Below are 23364 nucleotides of genomic sequence, written 5' to 3' on the forward strand. Positions count from 1 at the left end.
CTCTTCAAAGTCATTAAATAAAGTTTAAAGTAGGAGGAATACAGGGTTGTCTTTGAGGTAAATTCCCTCTAATTCAGGTCTTTAATATTGACCCCAAAAAGTAAGTATTAATAAGACATGGACTGACTCTATATATATAACTAGGGAACATTATAGGCTAGTTTGGTTTAGTGGGTTGTTAAATATTTATTGCAAAGCATAGCTTGATATATATATATATATATATATATATATTTTTATAATAAGGAGTTTCGAATTTCAAACCTCTATTTTAAAAGGTAGAGTTTATATCATAACTTGATAGAACTTCCTTCTCGAAAATAAATTAATGTCTCGTTATAATATTAAAAAAATTGAATAATACACGTAGCAAAGCGGAAAGTGTGGCTATCATGCATGTAAGTAGCAAAGCCTTAAACAGTGATAAATACCATTTAATTAGTTTATATATTTTTAAATGATGCATAGAGTGTAAAATTTCTAAATAGCACGACTCAGGAATATATCTCAAACAACTTTTATAGTTTTGGGGGCAGCTGTCCGGCCAATGATCATTAAATGCGAGGGAGTTAAATTATTCCGGCCAGTAGGCAACAGATTATTAGAGAGAAATGATACTTCCAGTCGTAAGTGTGTAAGTGTCGTGCAATCGTTCTAAAAAAAGTAAATAAATATGAGATTCACATGAAAATAAATTAATTTTTAATAATAGACTCCACTTTTTTTTCAAAGCGACTACACGACACTTGCACATTTCACGACTGTATGTAATATTACTCATTATTATAAGCAGCGGGCAGCCTAGTTTGTATATTCTAGCGACTCTTTTTTTTTTTGGGCTAATTAATTTGTATTGCCTAAATTATTTCGAAATTCTATTTATTTATTTTTTTTTTTTGCTTTTTTTTTCTGCTTCAGGCCAATCTTGTTAATTCATATTGTTCATGTTGTCTATTTAAAACAAAAATTATTAGCAATTTCTTTAATTTATAGACGCATCCAATTATAAATTAATTATGTAAAAACATTTCATTAAGTAATATAAAAAATATTGATACATATATTTTGATTTTTTTAAAAAATTATAATAAATCCCACACAATATATGAAGGAGCTATAAATAACCAAATTTATATGTAAAATATCTCAAATGAATAGGGTTAGATATAGTCTGCCTAGAATGTACAAATCACACGCACTACTCTCACTACAACAGAATGTGTATTTTGTGACAGAGGAAACTGTCACAAAAAAATGGCAAATCGTCACTAAACATATTTGGTGACGGTTTGAAACCGTCACCATGACCGTCACGTAAAGTGCGTCACAGAAAATATTTGGTGACGGTTTACTGTTCAACCGTCACAAAAAATATTTTTAGTGACTGTTGGAAGTGTTCCGTTCGGTACAACGTTTGAACATTCTTTTTTTATGACGGTTATGAACTGTCACAGAAAATCACGTTCGGACGTAAAATTAAACGTTCGGACGTTATACCCGACCCGATTGGCGTTCGAATGAGAGAAGTTGACGTTTGTTGTATATCGTTCGAACGTATCATATTTACGTTCGAATCTTAATGCGTCCGAACGTTAATTACAATAAACGTTCGAATATTTGTTCGAACGTAAACGTAAATGTTCAAACGTAGCGCGTTTAATGTTCGGACGTTATTTCGAATGTAAACGAAGGAGCGACCGAATGCAAGTTCTTTGTTCGAACGTTAGTCGGTTTAACGTTCGAACGATTCAATTGTATTTACGTTCGAACGTTTGTTACAATGTGAACCAACGTTCGAACGATTTTTATTTACATTCGAACGTTCGAATGTTATTACTTAACGTTCGAACATTGGTGCAAACATTTTACGTTCGAACGTAAAATTAATAACATTCGAACGGTTGCGCCAAAACATTTTACGTTCCAATGTAAACAGACATAACGTTCGAACGTATATGTGACGTTCGAACGCATATTTCCCATACGTTCGAATGTAAAAAAATCTCATTCTATCTTTAGTGACGGTTTCTAAAAACTGTCACAGAAAATGCCTTTTAGTGACGGTCTAGGGACTGTCACAATTTCTCAACCGTCACTAAAAAGCAATTGTGTTGTAGTGTCTCTTTAAAAAATAATTATAAAATCTACTATTAAAAAAAATATTTTTTTTTATTTGAATTCCATATTATTTCTCATCTCAAATATATAATTTAAAAATAATAATATATACAATTTTAAAATGTACAGACTCGAAACATTCTCTTTTGTCTTGGTAAGTGTTGCCACATAACCTTGAGCCACGTCATAAAAATGTGCCATAAGCTGCATGCATGCATGCATGCCTGTCGTGAGATGACATTCATAATGGGTTGGAGGGGCTGAGGTTGAAAGATGGGACTAGGAAGTGGGGACTAATTGCATGCGTGCCTTGTTTTAATGCTTTTTACGATCTGTTGTTGTTTTCTTGTACGTGTAGTTGCCTGCTTAATTTGTATCGATCTATGAAAGCTTGAGGACCAGAACTTCTTTTTTTAGGTTTTTTTGGATGTCGTTATCACAACAAACAACAAAACAACACCGATTCCTTCCTACAATTATGAAACCTCTAGGATATAAGAAAAAGTACTCTTCCCGTGGAGCTACAGCTACTGCTCGTGACTCTCGTTGGAATTTTTTATTTTTTATTTTTTATTTTAATAATATTGTGATTTTTTATTTTTAAAAAAATATTTAAAAGTGTCAAAAAATTATATGTAAAAAAGTAAAAAAAAAAAAATTTACTAATGTAACTAACGGTAGCTATTAAAGGAAGTTGAGAGCGGTGGTTGTAGTGCCACCCAACTAAAAAATAACCATTTGTTGAGTTTGATTCTTTAGATTTTTTTTATGTTTGGTTCTCTATTTCATGGTGGTCAAGGCATTGAATCCTCTCTATTAAACACATTGTGGGTGAAGTGGAGAGGGGATTTTACCCGAATTTCATAACAAATAAAACAATCCTTTGATTCTTCTGGGTTTTGAAATCATTTTAATAAAAGAGAGGGGTACTGTTAATAATTATCTTTTTAATCATAATCTTTTTTATTATTTTTAACCTGATATTAAATAATTAGAAAATTATTTATTCTCTTCTACTTATTTACATATCATCTAATGTTATATTTGTAAATGATGAATATTATTTTTCTTAATAAAAATAGGCAAAAAGAAGAACCACTTGAAGGTGGCCTGATGGGAGATCTTTCAACTGATGCCGCACCCCTTGAAGGTGAAAGTTCAGAATTTTATAGGTCTAGTACTATAATTTGTCAGTTTGTTTTACCAGAAATAGTTTGGTCATAACAGTAAATTTACAAATTAACGAGGCTTGTTGTGGTACGTCAAATTGTAAAATTATTTTTATTGTAAAATAAATTTAATAAATCATATGAAACCACATTAGTTTATGAGTTTATTTATGTATAATCTCTTTGTGACTGTAACACTTATCTACTTATATATCTAAATAACTTGGTCTTTTTCTCATGTAAAAATGCTTGCTAATCAAGTGGCTCATCACTTGGCAAAATGAGCTTTGTTGAGGAAGGAGGTGAGTGTGTGTTCAAGTCAGTGGTTGCTATGCAACCACTGCCAATCCCATGAAACTCCTATGCTGGAACTGTCGAGGGCTTGGGAACTCTCGAACAGTTAACGAACTTCACCTATTGGTGAAGGAAAGAGCCTCATCTGTTATCTTTCTGTCATAAACTAAGAGTAACAGATGTAAAATGGAGAAAGTGAGCAACAAGCTAGGATTAGAACAAAGTTTTGTGGTTGATAGTATAGGCAAGATTGGAGCCCTTGCTATGCTTTGGAAAACTGAGGTAAATGCTCAATTACATTTTTACTCAAATAGTCATATCTAATTGACAATTATACTCGAGATTGGAGGCCAACCTTGGAGACTTTCTGGATTCTATGGAAACCTTGCCACAGAAAAGAGGAAAGCTAGTTGGAGACTCCTCAGAATGCTTAAACATGAGCCTTCAATGGCTTGGTTATGTATGGGAGACTTCAATGAAATCTTGAGTAATAATGAAAAGTTTGAGTCAGCCACTAGACCTTTTTCTCAAATGGAATGTTTCAGGATAGCTCTAGATGACTGTGACTTGGGTGACCAGCTTTACATAGGTTCAAAGTATACATGGAGTAAGAACAGGGAGGGGAGAGGTTTTACCAAAGAAAGATTGGATAGAGCTATGGGAAATGAGGTATGGCCATTACAGTTCAGTAACTGCGAGGTCTCAGTGTTATCTGCCTTCAATTCTGAACATTCCCCTTTGTTGATCACATGTGACAATGAGGAAGCTGGAGTTAATAGAAAGACAAGATTTTTTAGGTATGAAGCTTTCTGGTCATCGAAACATGAGTGCAAAGATTTAATCAAAAGGTCCTGGCAAGTCTCCTGTAGAGGGGACCAACCACTGAGAAATCTCCAATATGGCCTGGACAGTTGCAAGCAGTCATTGAAAATCTGGTCAAAAGCCTTGAATGGTAAGCAGAGACTTTTAATTAGATAGAGAAGTGATATGATTCAAGTGCTGCAGAGACTTAACCAAGGTGATTTTAATGACACCACCAAGGGACTTCAAGGTGAAGTTAATCAACTTTTAACTGATGAGGAAATTAAGTGGAGGCAGAGGGCAAAACAGTTGTGGCTCAAGGAGGGAGATAAAAATACAAGTTACTTCCATAATTGTGCCTCTCAAAGGAAAAAGACTAACATCATTGGTCAGATTACTAATGAAAGAGGTGAGAATGGTAGTAACATTTCAGAAGTCAGTGAAACTTTTCAAAGGTATTACCAAAGGCTGTTTGTAACCTTTAACCCGAAAGGTATTAAGGAGGCTCTGGTGGACTTAGATCTTGTAGTAACACCTGAGATGAATTCCCAGTTAACAAATGTTTGTTCTTATGAAGAGGTAAAATGTGTTTTATTTGAAATGGATCCACTGAGCCCTCCAGGACTTGATGGATTCTCTGCTGGTATTTATTAGGACCACTGGGAAGTAGTTGGTGATGGTGTGGTAGAGGCTGGTAAAGAGATATTCAACTCTATGAGAGGACTACATGAGATCAATGAAACATTTATTGTTCTGATTCCAAAAAAGAGGAGGCCCACCCTGGTGACTGAATATAAACCAATAAGTCTCTGCAATGTTGTTTATAAAGTATTCTCCAAAGACTAGCTAATAGAATTAAACTTTTTTTATCCAAGTTAATCTCCCATTCACATAGTGCCTTTGTTCCAGGGCGTTTGATTTCTGATAAGATCATTATTGCTTATGAAGGTATGCACTCAATGAAACATAGAATGAAGAGCAAGAATGAGGGGTACATGGCAATGAAATTGGACATGAGTAAAGCATATGACAGAATAGAGTGGCCTTTCTTGGAAGTCGTGTTACTTAAGATGGGCTTTGATAAGGGGTGGACAGATTTGGTAATGCAGTGTGTCTCTTCAATGAAATACTCTTTGTTATTTAATGGGGTTCCTCAGCAGCACTTTCTACCATCCAAAGGACTAAGGCAAGGAGACCCTCTTTTCCCTTACCTTTTCATCATGTGTACTGAAGTCCTTGGGAAGATGTTGGATACAGTGGAGAGAAAAGGCCATAAATCTGGTTTTCCATTTGCAAGAGGATCTTTGATGGTTAACCATCTCTTCTTCGCAGATGATAGCTTGCTTTTCTGCAAAACTATTGCTTTTGAGTGGAGTAGATTGTTTAGAATACTCAAGACTTATGAGGAAGCTTCTGGCCAAAGACTGAACCTTAAGAAATCAGCAATTTTTTTCAGTAAGAACACATCAATTGAGGCTAAACAGGCCATTCTATCAACTTCTAAGATGATGGAAGCTAAAGTTTTTGAGAAGTACCTTCATCTGCCCTCATATGTGGGAAGGAACAAGCTAGCCTCCTTCAAACATATTATGGACTCTATAAGAAATTGTATACAAAATTGGAAAGTTAAATTCATTTCAAATGCTGGAAAAGAAGTGCTCTTAAAATCGATAGTGCAAACTATTCCTACATAATGCAAGAGTATTTTCAAGCTCCCTAGAACAATTCTCAATGCTATTAACAAGCTTATGCAACAGTTTTAGTGGGGCAGCAGAGGAATAGAACTAAGACTCAATGGCTTCCATGGAAACTGCTGGGAAAGAGTAAGGCAGAAGGAGGGTTAGGCTATAGAGATTTTGAACATTTCAACCTAGCATTATTGGCCAAGCACGGCTAGAGACTAATTCAACATCCCCAATCTCTAGTAGCTAAGGTGATGAAGGCCAAGTACTTTTTCAGGTCAGACTTCCTCCATGCAAAATCGGGCAGCAATACTTCTTTTCTTTGGAGGAGTTTCCTGGAGGCTAGAATTGTTTTAAAGGAAGGCTTGATGTGGAGGATTGGGAATGAGAAATGAGTCAACTTATGGAGAGACAAATGGGTTCCCTGACCCACCACATTCAAAGTGCAGACACTTATAGATTAGAGGTTTGCACACTGGCAAGTCAGCAACTTGATTGATGAGCATACTAAATCCTAGAATATGACTGTTTTGAGGAATATGTTCACAGAAGAAGACATAATTACCATTTGTAAGACACCTATCAATTGGAGTGGTAATCCAGATAAACTTATTTGGAGGTGTACTAAAGATGGACTGTTTATTGTCAAAAGTGCCTACCATTTATTGGGCACAATGACACAGAATTCAGTGGGTCAAACTTCAGCTCAATCCAATCAAAAGGAAGTCTGGTCCAAAATCTGGAAATTAAAGACCCCAAGTGTTGTCAGGTTGTTTCTATGGAAGGCTAGCCATGAATCCCTACCAACTAACCTCAACCTCAGGAAGAGGAAAATCAAGGAAGACTCAGTATGCCCTGTTTGTAGCTTGGAGCCAAAATCTATTTTGCATGCCTTATGGTCGTGTTCTTCAGTGCAGGATGTATGGGTTGTTTGTTCTATGAGACTTTAGAAAGTGAAGATTAGCTTTAGATCATTCAAAGAGGTAGTGGAGCATGTGTTATTAACTCTCAGTGAGGATGATATAGAATCATTTGCCTGCACAGCCTACCATGTGTGGAAGAGAAGAAATGTCTTATGTTTGAAGAGAAATTTGAGAACCCTTCAAGGGTGGCTCAATCAGCTTTACAAATGTCTAAGGAATTTAAAGAGGCCAATGACAGTAAACAAACTGATGTGGAACCTGTAAGCTCAATTGGGACAGAAACCTGGAGGCCCCCTCCTATGAATGTCTACAAGGTCAATTGGGATGCCTCTGTTGATTGAGTAAGCTGTAGAATGAGGGTAGGTGTGGTGGTCAGAAATTGGGAGGGGTGTGTAATAGCAACTCTGAGATCCTCAAGGAGTTTGTTCCCCAATGCTAAACTTGCAGAGGTAGTGGTTGCTCTCTGAGCAGTCCTTTTTTTGCAAACAATTAGGAATTTCAAGATTATTGATGAAGAGGATGCTCTCAATGTGGTTAATAATCTCAACAAAGAGAGGATTGGAGCACAGTAGGTCTGATCATTCAAGACATTAAATCTGAACTCAAGAGTTTGCCTTACTGGTTTGCCCAGTATATCTCTAGGAAATCCAATTGTATTACTCATTGCTTAGCTAAAGATGTATTAAAACTCTTTGAGGAGAGCATTTCTATGGAGGGAGTCCCTCCTTGTATCCAACATTTGCTAACTTAATGATGAAGGTTTGATTACTCAAAAAAAAAAAAAAAAGTAATGGTAGATACAGTTTTAGGGTGTGCAAACCCAGTGCATTCTCTTTAAAAAGAAGTGAGATCCACGTTAAAAAATATTTTTTTCTTCATGAGGGTTTCAGATTTATCTATTTTTTTCTAAAATAAATATGCAAGGTTTACCCACCCTAAGATTATAAATATTATTTCTTACTTAGAATATTATATATACATATACTTTTGTCTAACAAGGTTTATATATATTGATCAAGTGAACCACCTGCATCCTGATCAAGGTACTCATCCTGAGGGTGCTGCTCTAAACAATTATCCCTTATATATATCTTCGTCGTACCTAAGGGTTGCCACAGAACCATGAGCCTTGATAAACATGTGCCATCAGGTACAAGACCTGGCCAAAGAGGGCAATTCTGAGTGAAGCTATACCCATGTCATGAACTTGATATGTAGGACTTATTTGAAAATAGATCTCATCTCAAAATTATTATCTCATATTATCTCATTTCATCTCATCTCCTTCCTAAGTATATATAATTTAAATACAAATATTTTCAAACTAATCATTACAACTTTTTCAAACTTTCAAACAAAAAATAAAAAACTATTCAATTTTTTCAAATTTCTAAATAAAAATAATATTATAAAACTATATTTTAACAATATTTCAATTTTATAATATTTTTATTCAATTTTTTTTCTCTCCTTTTCCAAAACTAAAAAATACGTATTCAACTCAAATTATCTCATTATTATTTATAAACTATCTTATTGCTATTTATAAAATTCGCATTTCATCTTACTTTTCAAACAAATGTAATGGCCGGGTTGTTATATATCGAGGGACCGATATATATGCATGCACACGCGTGCATGCATGCCTGCCGTGAGATGACAACTACGTATATTGTCGGTCGAACACATTCATAAAGGGATGGAGGGGCTGAAGTTGAAAGATGGGGACTAGAAGTGGGGACATTGCGTGCCTTGTTTAATGCTTTTTAAGATCTGTTGTTATTTTCTTGTACGTTTACTTGCATGCTTTGTATCGTTCATCTATGAATGCTTGAGGACCAGAACTTCATTTTTTAGGTTTTTTCGGTGTCGTAATCACAACAAACAAAAAAACAAAACCGATTCCTTCTTACAATTACGTTCAGTTCTCGAAACTTCTAAGATATAACTAAAAAAGGAAAAATCTATTCTTTCAGTAAGATCTATCGCCGACGGCTCTGTTAGAATTTTTTAGTATTACTTAACGATTAAAAAAATATTTTTTAATAATATTGTGATTTTTTATTTTTTTAAAAAAATATTTAAAAGTATTAAAAATATATATATAAAAAAAATATTAATGAAACTAACGGTAACTCCCGCTCGCTGGAAGCGGCGGCTGTAGAGCCACCCAACGTCTAAAAAATAACCCTTTGTTGAGTTTGCTTCTTTAGATATTTTTTATGTTTGGTTCTCATTAAAATCCTCTCGAATTTCATAACAAATAAAACAATCCTGTGATTCTTCTGGATTTTGAAATCATTTTTAAAAAAGAGGGGTACTGTTAATAATTATCTTTTTAATCATAATCTTTTTTATTATTTTTAACCTGATATTAAATAATTAGAAAATTATTTATTCTCTTCTACTTATTTACATATCATTTAATGTTATATTTGTAAATGATGAATATTATTTTTCTTAATAAAAATAGGCAAAAAGAAAAACCACTTGAAGGTGGCCTGATGGGAGATCTTTCAACTGCTGCTGCACCCCTTGAAGGTGAAAGTTCAGAATTCTAAAGGTCTACTATAATTTGTCAAGTTTGTTTTATAAGAAATATTTGTCATAAAAGTAAACTCATAAATTAACGTGACTTATTGTAGTACGTCAAATTATAAATTTACTTTTATTATAAAATAAATTTAATAGATAATATGAAACACGTCAATTTATGAATTTATCTTTATGTAATATCTTTGTGACTGTAACACTTCTTTACTTATATATCTAAATAACTTGGGTCTTTTTCTCGTGTAAAACTGCTTGCTAATCAAGTGGCTCATCACTTGACAAAAGGAGCTTTGTGTTTACTTCTTGATGTGTGTGTGTGTGTATATATATATATATGGAGGATGTACCTTTAAACACTCATCATTTTAATTTGTAACTGTTGATGTGTCTGTTTAAACAATGAAATGTTCTGTGTTGTGATAAAATAAAATAAATTAAGTAAATGTCTTACTAACTTCACAACAAAATTATAAATAAATGAAATTAGAAAATAATAATTTTCCCATGCACCGCACTGATCTGCAATAAAAATCGATAATTCAGGGGACAATTATATAACCAACCTATATCAATAGAAATTCAAACTGAAAACAACAACCCGAGCTCAAATCAAAATCCTAGCTATTATCAAACGTACATACTCCATGAAGTGGAATAGACATGCTTTTCTTGATTGAGTAATGCAACATACAGTCATAAAGTGTACAAATATTATACAGTCATTTTGAAAAAAATTAGACTTTATTATTAAAAAATTAATTTTTTTCTTGTAGATCTTATATTTATTCTGTTTTTTTAAAGTGATTGCACGACACTTGCATACTCACGACTGCAACTATCATTTATCTTCTTAGACATATGAATGGCTTTGAGGACTATCATGTCCACACCCATTACCATTTATTAATTAGGAGAAAAAAAAGACGAATTCCCCAAATGTTAAAAAATAAAAACCAAAACCCAAACCAAAAATCATTGATATTAATTCGAAATATAGAAAATCAATTCCCTTGGCAAAGCAAGATGCATTAAATCACCGGATTCTGCAGATGTGTATGAAATTAGAGTTGGGTTTTGTTATGTGAAAAGTTAAAGTTGGAAGCAAAGAATAAAACCGACCTTAGCTCAGTTGGTAGAGCGGAGGACTGTAGTTGGTAACACCAAACAGATAATCCTTAGGTCGCTGGTTCGAATCCGGCAGGTCGGATTAATTTCTTTCGTTTTTGTACTGCAAACTTTGCCCTCAACCGTATACCAGATCGAAAGAACAGCCCCAAAAATAACTAGGGTAGTAAAATCCTCCATCTTTTTCCAATTATTTTCTTTTTTAATTTGGATTTGAATTTTAAAATCTTTACTAATTTTAATAATTGACACATTAATACGTATGATTATATAAGTAAAATTGTAAGAATACATAGCATTTTCCGACCCTATTTGTGTTTACTATGAAGGCAACTCTGTTTAGAGCTCAAGAACAGAGTAAGTAAATTAAACTCCATCTTTAGGGCTGTAAATGAATCAGCCTGTTCGAAAACTCGCTCAATTAAAATCGAATCGAACTCGACTCGTGAAATAAAAAAAAAGCTCGTTCTTGAAAGCAGATAGTCACTTGAATTGTAAATGATACACATCCGACAAAACTCGACTCGACTAAGGCTCGTTAAGACTCGCTCGTTTATGCTCAAGTCAACTCGTTTGCTCGACTCGATTAAAACTCATTTATATATTGATAAATATATGCATACACCTATGTATATATACACACACACACACACATATATATATGTAATAACTAATAATATAAGCATACCACTTTTATAATTAAATATATAACATGTAATCTAATTACTTATGTCTATATAGTGAATATACTTCATAAATATATTTTATAATTTGTATAATAATTAGTAGATAAAATTTAATAATTTCATATACTAGTATGTGAGAACCATATATAAAATAGATATATGTTATCATATTATTTGAATATATGTTATCATATAGTTGGATAAATATCAACTAGTTAGATATTAATTACTTATAAATTTTTTTAAATTTTATAATTCAATAGAAATTCTACTTGTTAGTTGTATAAATTCAATATTAAATTTTTTATTTATTTATTTTATTAATTATTAAATCTTATTAAAAAAATAAAAAAAATACACAATTCGAGCTCGACTCGACTCGAACTCGTTTGTGGAACAAGCTTGAACTTGAGCTCGAGTGGAACGTTTAGCTTATCAAGCCGAGCTCGAACAAAAAATAAAAAAAAAAATCTCGAACTCCAACTCAAGCTCGAGTATTTTGAGTCGAGCCGAGCTCGGCAAGCCAAAGACCGGCTCGGCTCAAGTTGATTACAGCCCTAGGACCATCTTATATCCCAGATCTGGATTCGATTTATTTAGCTATACCTAAAAAGGAGTAGCATTGTTTATGAGCAAAAGCAAAGCCTGGAATCATGCATGATCCCATTTATACAAGCTTTGGATATTGAAGAGTAAAAGCATCAGTAGACACCATTTAATTTGCTAATAAAGAGCCAGACTCAACAGAATTATAATTAATTATTCGCGAACTTTGACAACTACAAAACTGTTTGTGGGGCTTCATTGCCAACCTCAAGGTTATAAGGATTTACAGCTCAAATATAAAACTCAAACATATTTTTTCTTCTTGGGTTTTTGGCGGTCATCACCACCTTTGTCCTCTCTCTTTGCCCCACCATTGCGAGATCTCTCTGGTGCCTGAGACCAAATGAATTGAAATTCCATTAGCTGGTTAACCTGATTATTTGACTTCTTAGAAAGCACTCCGACATCACCCGTGTGAAAATTGGCATAAGCTAGGTATCATCTTTGGAATAAAGTTAAAAAAAAAAAAAAAAACATTAAACAATACCTCAGCAGAGAATGTCTTCAGTGGGTCTCCACTTCTTTTGAATTTTTTCTTTGACCCACCGTGGCGAGCAGATTTGGTATTTCCCATTGCAGCCCTAGCAAGCTTGACAAATTTTCTGGCTTCTTGTGTTTTCGGGTCCAATAGGTAGTCCGGCACATCACGAAGGTGAGGAGCAGGGGGCTTCTTGCTGAGGACCTTGTCATGTTTCAATAGATCTGCTCAACATATGAGTTGAATGTTTGAACCTCAGACAGTCAGGCAAGAGTTATAAAAATAAATAATGTAGATAATTTCATTACCCAAGTCTCTTGGATTAACTTCAAAATGAGCTTTCAACCTAACCAGGCACAAGCAGATCATCAGAAAGAAAAGCAGAACCATAGGGGGAATTAAGAGGATAATGTCTAATCCCTTAAACTAAAGAATGACTGCTCAAATACTAGTTAAACCACCGCACCATAGTGAAAACCTGAAATATTTAAAAGTCATGCAAAATACGACCCTCAAGCAGGCCACAAGAAGTCATAGATCTATTTAGCAAGTGATTAGGCGAAAAGAGAATTCCTAATCTTGAGAAAAGCGCTATTTGGTTTGTACTCACTTTTCAGAATTAAGAATTTCATTCCTCAAATCCTGAGCTCGTGACTCCCTAACAGCAACTTTTGTCACACTCTTCGCAACATCCTGTAAAAGTCACCATTTACAATCAAATCATTTTTGTATTAATCTCAGATGTGAATCCCTGGACTTAACCCCCACCCGTGGGATAAGGAATTGGGGAAAAAAAAGAATCAAGAAGTCTTTCTGACAAACTTTCCTCCTCAAAGGGCAGAGAACATGAAGTGATCCATGTAACTATACAAAACAAAAGTACAATGAAAAATACAGCAGGAAAACTGTGCTTGTTTGATCTGATGTGCTCAATAAAAGACAAAATATTGAAAAAGAAATGAGAGGAAAAAAACAGAAAAGAAAAAGAGGGAAAATGGAGCATGATAGAAAAGAATATGTCCTTTCTTTTCCATTACAAAAAAAAAACTGCTGTCCAATGACACTGGAAGAACATTTTCAATACTGTCAACATGTCAATGCTGGAAAACTGATATTGTATAAATCACGGGATAACAGTGAGAAAGAGAAAGAGAGGGGGGGGACTAGGGTTTCTCTGTGTGTGAGAAAGGTAAATGAATTGGCAATCACCTCAGCTCTGTATCGTAAAGACTCCACTGCATTCTTCGAGAGCAGAGAAAAGGGAGTTATTAAGTCCGAGTCCTTGTTTTCATCATCCCCTAAAAAAGCTTTTATTTCTTCAAAAATTTCCATCTCATCAGGAGAAACCTGCAAAGGAATAGTATTCCTTATCAGAACTCTGTAAGGCAGATAAACTTGCCACATCATCTCATTCCAATCATCATTTTTTTTTTTTATGTCGGGGAACCTCTCCAAGGCAGGGCCCTTCAGACCCACCCCTGCAGAGTAATATCAGCAGAAACAGGGAAAATTCTAGCAAGCAATGAGCACTGTTCAAAGATAAAACAACACTCACTTACACGTTCACATGAAATTAAAACCTCAAACTGGGGTATTACATATATGTACATATATATACACACATAATCATACACTCACACACCCCCTATATATACAAATATATAAATAGAAGCTATTTCATTTTCGTTCACTAATAGTGTAATCCCAGGTGCACAGGGGCATTTTGTTACTGCATTGGGGTCAACCCGTAAAGAAGGTAAACCCAATGGGCACCGACAAAACGGGAATGCGGAGGGGAGGGGGGAACGGATTGGGTAAACTGATGATTATTGTTGTACTACGTGCAACAGCAGATATCACAGTAATCAAAGATATCCTCATGTTTTGTGGTAAAACCAGGTAACTTGTTTTGGAATGGGGTGGGATGAGAACAGGGCATGCTAGGTCTACATTTCAGAGTTATCATTCTGTATTGTATTGATACTGTGAGGGGGAAATCAATATAATCCAAGATCTTAGAATCAAGTACCATAGATAAATACTCCTACTTATTATAATACATCCAAGAAGAAAAATGGCAATTTGTATCAGTCCTACACAATTAACTTCAATGTTCTTTGATAAAAACTCACAAGAGAAATAGAAGCACCAGTGCTGTATGCTCTTCCTGTGCGTCCAATTCGATGTACATATCCAGCAACACTGGGTGGCATTTCAAAGTTTATAACCTGTTTAAGGAAATATTGGGCAGTGCCAACATGGGTAAATGATAATATTGTAATAATTCACTCTCTAAAAAGAATTGCATACTAGCCAGCAGCCAAACACGGCATTTATCATGAAAATCTAGCAAGGCACTGCATGAAGAACTTGATTCGTCATAAAGCATAAAAAATAGAAGCACCATAACTTATAGAAACAAGCAAAAATGCAAATAAATAAGGTGGCTCTTATATAGTGGGAAACATTCCCAAGCTAAGGTGATTTTTTTTTTTTTTTGATAATATTCCCAAGCTAAGGTGATTGAGGGCTCGTTTGGATATAGAAAACATCTTATCTGATCTCATTATTACAATTTTTTTAAATTTTCACAAAACATATTATAAATAATTCAACTTTTTCAAATCTCAAAACAATAATAATATTAAAAAATAATATTCTAACAATATTTTATTCAGCTCATCTTAAACCATCTCATCTCATTTCATATCATCTCACTATCCAAAGGAGCCCATTAATCAATCATCACTCTCTCAAATTACATATGGGGGGATTCATTTGTTTGATTTCAAGAGAAATCACCTTGGTGGCTAACAACCAAAGTTAGTACCAAAAACAAATGGGCATTTCATGATGTTTAATAGGGATGCTAATATTTCAAAAGATTGGAACTCCAACTGAAGAAATATACAGTTTCATCACTCTAAAGAAAAAGATAACTAGTGAAATATTGAGCAACGATCCAAAGAAAGCGCTAGCCTCATCTAGGCTATAAACCCAAAGGAGCTAGTCAATTTGTAGCGAGAGTATAGGTGTGACTAGCGCATTCTCTGTGTTGTTACATATCAATTTCTTGCTGTTTATAATGATTCCGAAAACTCCAGTTGTGACCTTGAGTAGTTCTTTTGGAGTGTAAGCTCATATGTGGTTTGGACTTTCCTTGGGTCACTACATATTGAAACCTACTATGAATTGACAATGAAAGAATGTGCTCAAACAAAGTAAGCAATTCTTCAAAATTAATTATGATAAAAAAAAAAAAAAAAAAAAATTCTTCAAAATTAATAATGAAGAAAATCCTCAAAATTCACCACACAATAGCAAACATACATACATCTCACCTGCCCGTCAGACTGAAAACTTGAATCACCAAAAAAATTCTTTTCTTGAGAAGTACATCTTGCCACAAGAATTAATACATGATACATTCAGAGGCCAAAACATAGTTTCAATTGGCTTTAGAGTGGCAATAGAACCTTAAGTTCACATGTTTGAAATCCCAAAAACTACCAGGTCAAATTCAAACAACAAAGTATAACAAAAAACAACAGCAACAAAACTTCCAGACACAACATGCCACAAGCAAACTAGCAATCACCTACCGTGTGTACATTTTTAAAGTCAATACCCCTCACTACTCCAAATTCAGAGTCTAGTTTTTGCTTGGCATGCTTTCTAGACTTTCTTGTTTCAGCATTACTTTCTCCATTGACTTCTTCCTTCTGTTTTGTTTCACTGTCATCAGTTGCAATCAAATAATCAAAAAGCCCAGCATTGAATTCCTGATGACAAGCCAGTGACATTAGAGAGTACTTGTTAGTAGTTATAAAATTGTGAAACCCATCACTGATCAGTGATACAATATAAACTATCATTCTCAAAATGAAATGCTAGCAGCAAATCTACCAAAATCAAATTTAGAAAAGAAAATCATTGCAAGCTTTCAGAAGGTATTAAAGCAGACCTCAAGAATATGAAGACGAGAATTCTGTGGCAACTCAGAATTTAAAACAGCAGACTTAACTCCAAACTGCAGCAAAAAGAATAATTGCAGACAGTTACACAAGGAAGGACGCGAAGCACAAAAATATATAAAACTATGATGTTTGACACAATGTTAACCAACACAAATCTTGTATAATTAGTAGTTCTACTTGAAGGACAAGAAATATAAGGGCTGGTTTGGTTACACAAAACCAAACTATCTCATCTCATATAATCATTATAACTTTTCCAAACTCCTACACAAAATATAATAAACAATTCAACTTTTTCAAATTTCAAAACAAAATAATATTAAAAAATAATATTATAATAATATTTTATTCAACTTTCAACAAAACATCTCATCTCATCTGAACTACATAACCAAACGAGGCTTAAGTTTCTTCTAATATACATACATATATACTTTTTTCAAGCAGAAAAAATGAAGAGAACAATATCCTTCTAGACAGACAAGACGTAACACCCAATTGGAAGGCCTAAGCAACATTTGGGCCTATACTCCAAAAGGACTAGTCAATGGTACAATTGGAGCCCCATTGAAATCATTATAGAGATCAAGAACTTCTCCCTCCCAAGGAATGTGAGATCCCAAACACCACCGATATTCATCACTCAATATGGGTATCACATTCCAAATAGTCTAAAACCATTGACCAAGGGTCCAATACTTTATTTTATGCATTATAAGTCAGATGTTCCACTCTTAAAGACCATATTTAGTTTCAGAAAGATTAACAGCTGCCGGAGAGAGAGAAAGCAAGTATTTCGTAGAGTATTAGAGAAAAGAGAGAACATGTATACCTAAATGAGTTTGCATACCTTTTCCAGAAATAGTTTTGATCTATATCCCATGTCTATGGTATTAGTAAAAATCAGAACCTTCTTTTGAACCAACTCCAACTTCAAGAGGGCAAGGATGTGAAGTAATTTATCACGACTACCACATGAAATCTGAAAACAAAAGAAACAAGACATTAAGCTCATTACTAAAATGATCCTCATTGTCCAAACAGATTAAAGGACAAGTGTGACTGTATGGGGGATTAATGAACATAAACCAAATCCATACAGGTCAATGAACCCAAAATTACTTGAGAAAATTAGACAGACAATTCACCTTAACGTTCACACAATGAGGTGCAATAACAAAAGTAACCCAAACACATTATAAAAAAACATATGAACTTGTTTTCATTGTGAATTGAAGATGGAGATAGGAATGCAGAAATAGCAGGACGTGGCTGACTAAAGTAGCCTGCAGTCAGGTTTATTTTGATTGAAAAAGGTACATCTAGAGATATTACAACATCCCGTCTTTGCAAGAACGAGGAGAGAAATCATGAAATATGTTGACAATGACAAGAAACAAGTGGAGATGATTTCAACATGCATCTACACCAATATTACCAACAGTGCAATAAAAAGTTACAATTTTTTTATTGGCACCATGGTGTCTGAGAACAAAGTCCCGACTAATCTTGGAATTGCACAGGCCTTTGGCAAGGAGTTTCTACAAGTGCACCTTGGATAATTCAAGGGAAAATTCCCCCAATCTGATCGCCTAAGAAATTGTTTGCACCCAAGGGTTTGAACCTTAGACTTGGAGGGAGCATGCCACCAAAACCAAGGCCCTTACCACTTGAGCCGACCCCAAGGGGTTTGGCCCTTACTAGGTCCTTATGATTATCTTAGGAGTGCCCATTACTCATACAAAATAATATGATTCCCATGCAGAAGAACTTAGGTACATGGCCAAAGAAAAATTAGTCGAAAGGCAAGATAGTTTTCCTAATTACCAAAATGAGCATATCAATCTTACCCAAAATTGCTGAACATTCTTGGGGATAATCTCATCCTTAATATTTCCCACTTCTGGCAAAGTCAAGATGAAGGGATTGTGTAAAACCAGCTTCTTCAGTTTCTCAACATCACCACTGCAAATAAATGAATACCAAAAGAGATGACATTAACAACAAACGTACTGAACATCAACGCCACAAAGATTTCCTGCAATGTCAACAGCTAGTAGAAGGGATTTTGAGGCCTATTGTTGTATCTTTATCAGGACCTATTGTTGTATCTTTATCAGGTCATAAGCATCAGCCCAAGCATGAGAAAGAGGTAAAAGAACAAATAAGCAAAATCCTAAAGTGACCTTATTGGAACACAATTGCGGTTTGGGAGGAAGATATTAGCAAGAACAATGTGGTCTGATATTCATAAAACACCTAAATTAGCTAAAATAAGTGAAGTGGCACAAGTACACAGTAGAAACAGACCTTGATGTGGCAGACATAAGAAGGCATTGACAACGCCTAGGGATGTGAGCTGTAAACGTTTTTATGTCATCTTCATATCCATATGACAATAGAAGATCTGCCTGACAAACAGAAAAAAAAAAAATCGATCTCTCAAAACGAGAATACTAAGCGATCATGTCTTAATGGTTAAGAAAGAAAGTATCAATACCTAGAATATTCTAATCATCGATATTTATGTTACAATGTGACAGAACAATATAAGAATGTTTCAAGTGTCAATACAAAAGCAGGAATGTTTTCATTTTGAATAAGTAATCCATAAGCAGAGTATTTGTCATTTACATTCTAAATGAGATAAAAACTCTGTAAAGAAATTAATGAAGCTGATATAATTGCTAAAGGCATAAAAATTACATACTAAATTTTAAATTTGGCTGTTAGCAAATAATCCACATGCCATGAAACTCAATCAAAGATAAAGAAATAAAACCCCATAAAAATAGGACCATATTCTTACCTCATCAAGTACAAGAATTTCAAGTGAGGCATCAATGGATGCTGATAGAAGTAGACCAGCTGACAAGCATTTTGGTATACAAGCAGGTGTGGAAACCAGAATATCTGGAGGTCCAGCTAGTGCAGCCCGCTGGAAGCAAAATTTAGAACCAACACGAGTTAACAAGAAATTTTTGTATTGCGTGGCCTACAACTACCCATTATAATGAGATGGATACTTATGGGCGAGCGTCTGCACAAGAAGGCAGGTGCTTTTAGTCTTTTTTTTTTTTTTTTATCAGGAATTAAATAAAAGAACATTGAACAAACCAAATCAGAAACAGGCATACTGCTCGTCAACTGCACAACTTTCAATTGAACTCTGCATAATTCAATGAGAGATGAAACCTCCGTAAAAACCTGGAAATCAGATACAATTAGTTCACAGATCAAACAAGGAGGTAGAAGCATTGAAAATCAAATAAAAGATACATAAATTATACCTGTTGACACAGTTCTCGAGTTGGGACAAGAATAAATGCACTCGGAGCAAGCTTGTTCTTTGAACCATTATCAGTAAACAGCTTCTGAAGCAATGGAAGGAGATACGCAAAGGTCTTCCCAGAACCAGTCTTTGCACGAGCAACGACGTCTTTACCTTCCTAAAAGCACGGAGAAGTACTATAATTAACCCACCGAAAAAATGATAATTGACCCACCATTTGGTTGCTGAGAAAGAGCAGCCAGAAAAGAAGGAAAACAAATATTTCACTCTGACATATATTTACGGATCAAAAGAAATGAAATATAAACGTCCCATAAAAAATCTAGGGTCAGAGCACACAACAAAATAAACTGTACCGAGCGAGTCTAAGAGAACTCTCCTACTAACTTGAAGTAAGACTATCATCTTTTTCTATTTTCACTCAATTTTCTTAGCAAACCAAGGGACCTTGATGCTTTCAGCCAACCATAAAGCCAATGTTTTGGTCGAGAAACTAAATAAAAGTCAGGTAAGTCCAAAAGAAAAAAATTCCCACATTGTCTGAGCAGCCAACAGAGGATAGATGAAGTAAAACAACTATAAATCATATAATTCAACATAGAGTTAAAAAAATCTCACCAATATTAGAGGAACAGCGACTCGCTGGATCGGAGTGGGCTTCTCAATCCCCTTCTTGATTAGGGCACGAATAAGACGAGGATCCAATCCTAGCTCTTCGAAGCTTAGATCCTCTTCTTCATCTTCTGCTTCCTCGCGAGCAATATCTTTGGGTGGCTTTTCCATGCTTTCAGCAATTAAGTCCCCCACTTTTGGCTGTGACAATTGACAAACTTGTCTGGGTAATTAAACCCTACCCTTTATGAAATTAGGGTTTTAGGGGCAGAGAGAGAGTGAGTCGGGTCGATAGTGGATCCAAAATCAAATATCCAGCCGAGTATTTGACACTCATGGGCTGGGCTTCTGTCCTGAAGGAAGCCTGCGATTCCGCGAATAGAAATAGGATTTTATCTGGAATGTAAATACATTTTTTTATTTTTTATTTTTTATTTTTATTTTAATCATTTTTTACATAGTTTTAAATTAAAACATAAAAAAAAATATCAATTCATTAATATTTACTTTCCTAATCATTAAGTTAAAAAAAATAAAAATCAAAAGTTTAATCGATCACTTTTATCGGTTTAACTAGCATTTTCCTTAAAGATAAATAGGCTTAAAAAATTACATTTTTTTTTTTTTAGGTATAATGCAAATTATACTCTTTTATAGATTTTTTTTAATAATTTTTTTTTTTCAATCTTTGAAAAAATTTATAATTTAAGACCTTTCTTAGGTACTTGAAAGTTCTCAATTCTTTTAAATAAAAAGACATAGCTGAAAAAAGTTTACATTTCTCAAAAACACTCTCTCTTTATCAATCTTTTCTTCCTAAACAATCCAAAAATAAAAATCCAAAATAAATTTAACAAAATATAAAAATAATGTTTATATCTCACAAAACTCAAAAGTCCTCTTCCAAAACATATATAAATATATCAAAAATGCTAGGGACAACCGCCCTGCGTCCCCGCGGTGAAACCGGCTGACATCCTGTACATGCTGTACGTAAAAAGAGGAAAAAAAAAAAGTTGGACAACTCACGCAGAAGAAAATTAAAGAACTAGCAAATTGAGAGTTGGAATAAAATTGCTTAACTCCCTAAAACCAACCTGCTAAAAACTCTGAATAAAATTCTCGAACTCACACTGAACTCTTAATTCTGCTGGCCCTTTTTATAGAACCGAAAGCATGAGGCTTCGTCTGCGTGCAAGTAAAAATGTCTCTAAGGCAAGCCAACTTTTATTTTTCTTGTTTTCCGGTTTTATTCATTTCTTTTCCTTTAGCGCCACAAGTACAACACTGCAATTCCATTCTTCCGCTTTTTTTTTTCTTATTTCTTCTCCAAACTTTGTCTTCGTTTTGTATCTTCTGCAATGAAATTTTTTTTTTTTTGGGGGGGGGGGGTCCCTCCAGGATGCATTTTGCTTCCGTCTCTTCTATTTTTCTTTCCTTCCGCATGAGTGTGTTTCGTGCTGGGTTCTTATTTTTCTTCTGCGTGAGTTGCCTAGCTCTTTATTCCTTCCATGTCTTCCAGCCAAAAGTGCTTTGTCTTCGTGTATTCCAGCTCTCAATTCGCCCAGCTCTTTATTTTTCTTCTGCGTGTGTTGTCTAGCTATTTGATTTTTTGTTTTGATTTCTCCTTTTTTCGCGTAATGTTTCCCCTTTTCTTTTTTTCTTTTTTTAATATTATCGGCTGCCGATTTTGCAGCGGGGACGCAGGGGCGGTTGTCCCCAGCATTTATATATTAGTACTAGACCCACCGGTACTTTCACAAACACCAATCAAACACATCTAAAAAATGTTTTCTTTCCATTTTTAATGACTCTCACTAGTTATTTATTTTAACAAGACCAATAAAACATATCTGAAAGAATTTTCTCAATAATTACGATCAGATTTCCTTATCCAAACAAGCCTAATTATTTTTTTCAACACTTCTCTTTGTAACCTTTTATTTGAAAAAAAAAACAAAAGAAAAAGGAGAAGAACGTAATTAATCATGCAATATTCTAACATGAACAGATAGATCTATTTATCTAACTCCAAGCCCTTTCTTATTAATCGCCAACCAATTGCTCCTATTGGTATTTCCCCTTTCGAAAAACGTTATGGTAAACCACCATACTTGTCTCATTAGCAAAATTTTGGACGTGCATGCAATCCATATCTTCGTCCTTTTAACTCTCACAAATTTGACTTCCGTTTAAGACTTTGCATTTTTCTGGGGTATAGTAACATGCATCGTGGCTTTAAATGTCTAAATCCTTCCTCGTGCAAGATTTTTCTTTCAAGGCAAGTTGTTTTTTATGAGGACCAATTTCCTTTCAAAACTCAAGTTTATCCTACCCACCTCAAAAAGAAATTCCAGTTGCCACTCACCTACCTTTTTCTATTTTTCAAATGACAATGTCGATCCTAACCATCTCATTCCTATCATACCTGTTGCAAACAATTTGGACCCTGCATCTTCATCCTTATCAGCTCATGTTCCCTCTCCTATCGTGTCCTCGTCTAACCAAGAAACACCATCTTTGCCAACTCCTCAATTACCTTCATCTCCTTCTCTTGCTGCAATTCCAGAATACCCCACGGATCATCCTCATCAGATGAGAACTCACTCACAAAATAATATCTTCAAACCACGGCATTTCACTAATGGAACTGTTAGGTACCCGTTACCGAAAGCTCTTCTCACCACAAGCTCGATACCAGATTCTCCTTCTTGCTACACTGAAGCTAGCAAACATACTGAATGGCAACATGCCATGGATAATGAGTTCTCTGCATTAATGAAGAATGGAACATGAACATTAATACTAGCTGAACCAGGTATGAATACTCTTGGCCACATGTAGATATATAAGTCTAAAAAGAAATTTGATGGCACTCTTGATCGAAGGAAGGCACGGCTCATTGCTAAAGGGTACCACCAGCAAATGGGAATTGATTTTGATGATACTTTCTCTCCCGTCGTCAAGCCAACTACGGTGAGACTGGTTCTAAGCATTGCAATTTGTAAACAGTGGCCAATTCGTCAAATCGATATTTAGAATGCATTT

General features: G+C 34.6%; 1 protein-coding gene and 1 non-coding gene across 2 annotated transcripts; one reads left to right on the top strand and one right to left on the bottom strand.

The window, feature by feature from the left end:
• The first annotated feature begins 10654 nt into the window (after nt 1-10654).
• On the top strand, nt 10655-10747 carry TRNAY-GUA. Its single transcript has 2 exons — nt 10655-10691; nt 10712-10747. It is a non-coding gene; the product is annotated as a tRNA-Tyr (tRNA).
• Nucleotides 10748-12036: 1289 nt separating this feature from the next.
• On the bottom strand, nt 12037-20554 carry LOC109022320 (DEAD-box ATP-dependent RNA helicase 16). The gene is made up of 15 exons (XM_019005195.2): nt 20323-20554; nt 19703-19861; nt 19530-19619; nt 19222-19350; nt 18723-18823; nt 18263-18377; nt 17263-17394; nt 16400-16465; nt 16038-16217; nt 14568-14663; nt 13645-13782; nt 13046-13128; nt 12744-12781; nt 12445-12659; nt 12037-12290 (listed from the first exon to the last, which is right to left on the bottom strand). Exons 1-15 carry the CDS (start codon nt 20485-20487, stop codon nt 12201-12203), a joined length of 1797 nt encoding a protein of 598 aa, XP_018860740.2. The 5' UTR covers nt 20488-20554; the 3' UTR covers nt 12037-12200.
• Between the last annotated feature and the right edge of the window lie 2810 nt (nt 20555-23364).

This window comes from Juglans regia, chromosome 8 (genome assembly GCF_001411555.2).
Source record: "Juglans regia cultivar Chandler chromosome 8, Walnut 2.0, whole genome shotgun sequence".
In the NCBI taxonomy this organism is placed as follows: domain Eukaryota; kingdom Viridiplantae; phylum Streptophyta; class Magnoliopsida; order Fagales; family Juglandaceae; genus Juglans; species Juglans regia.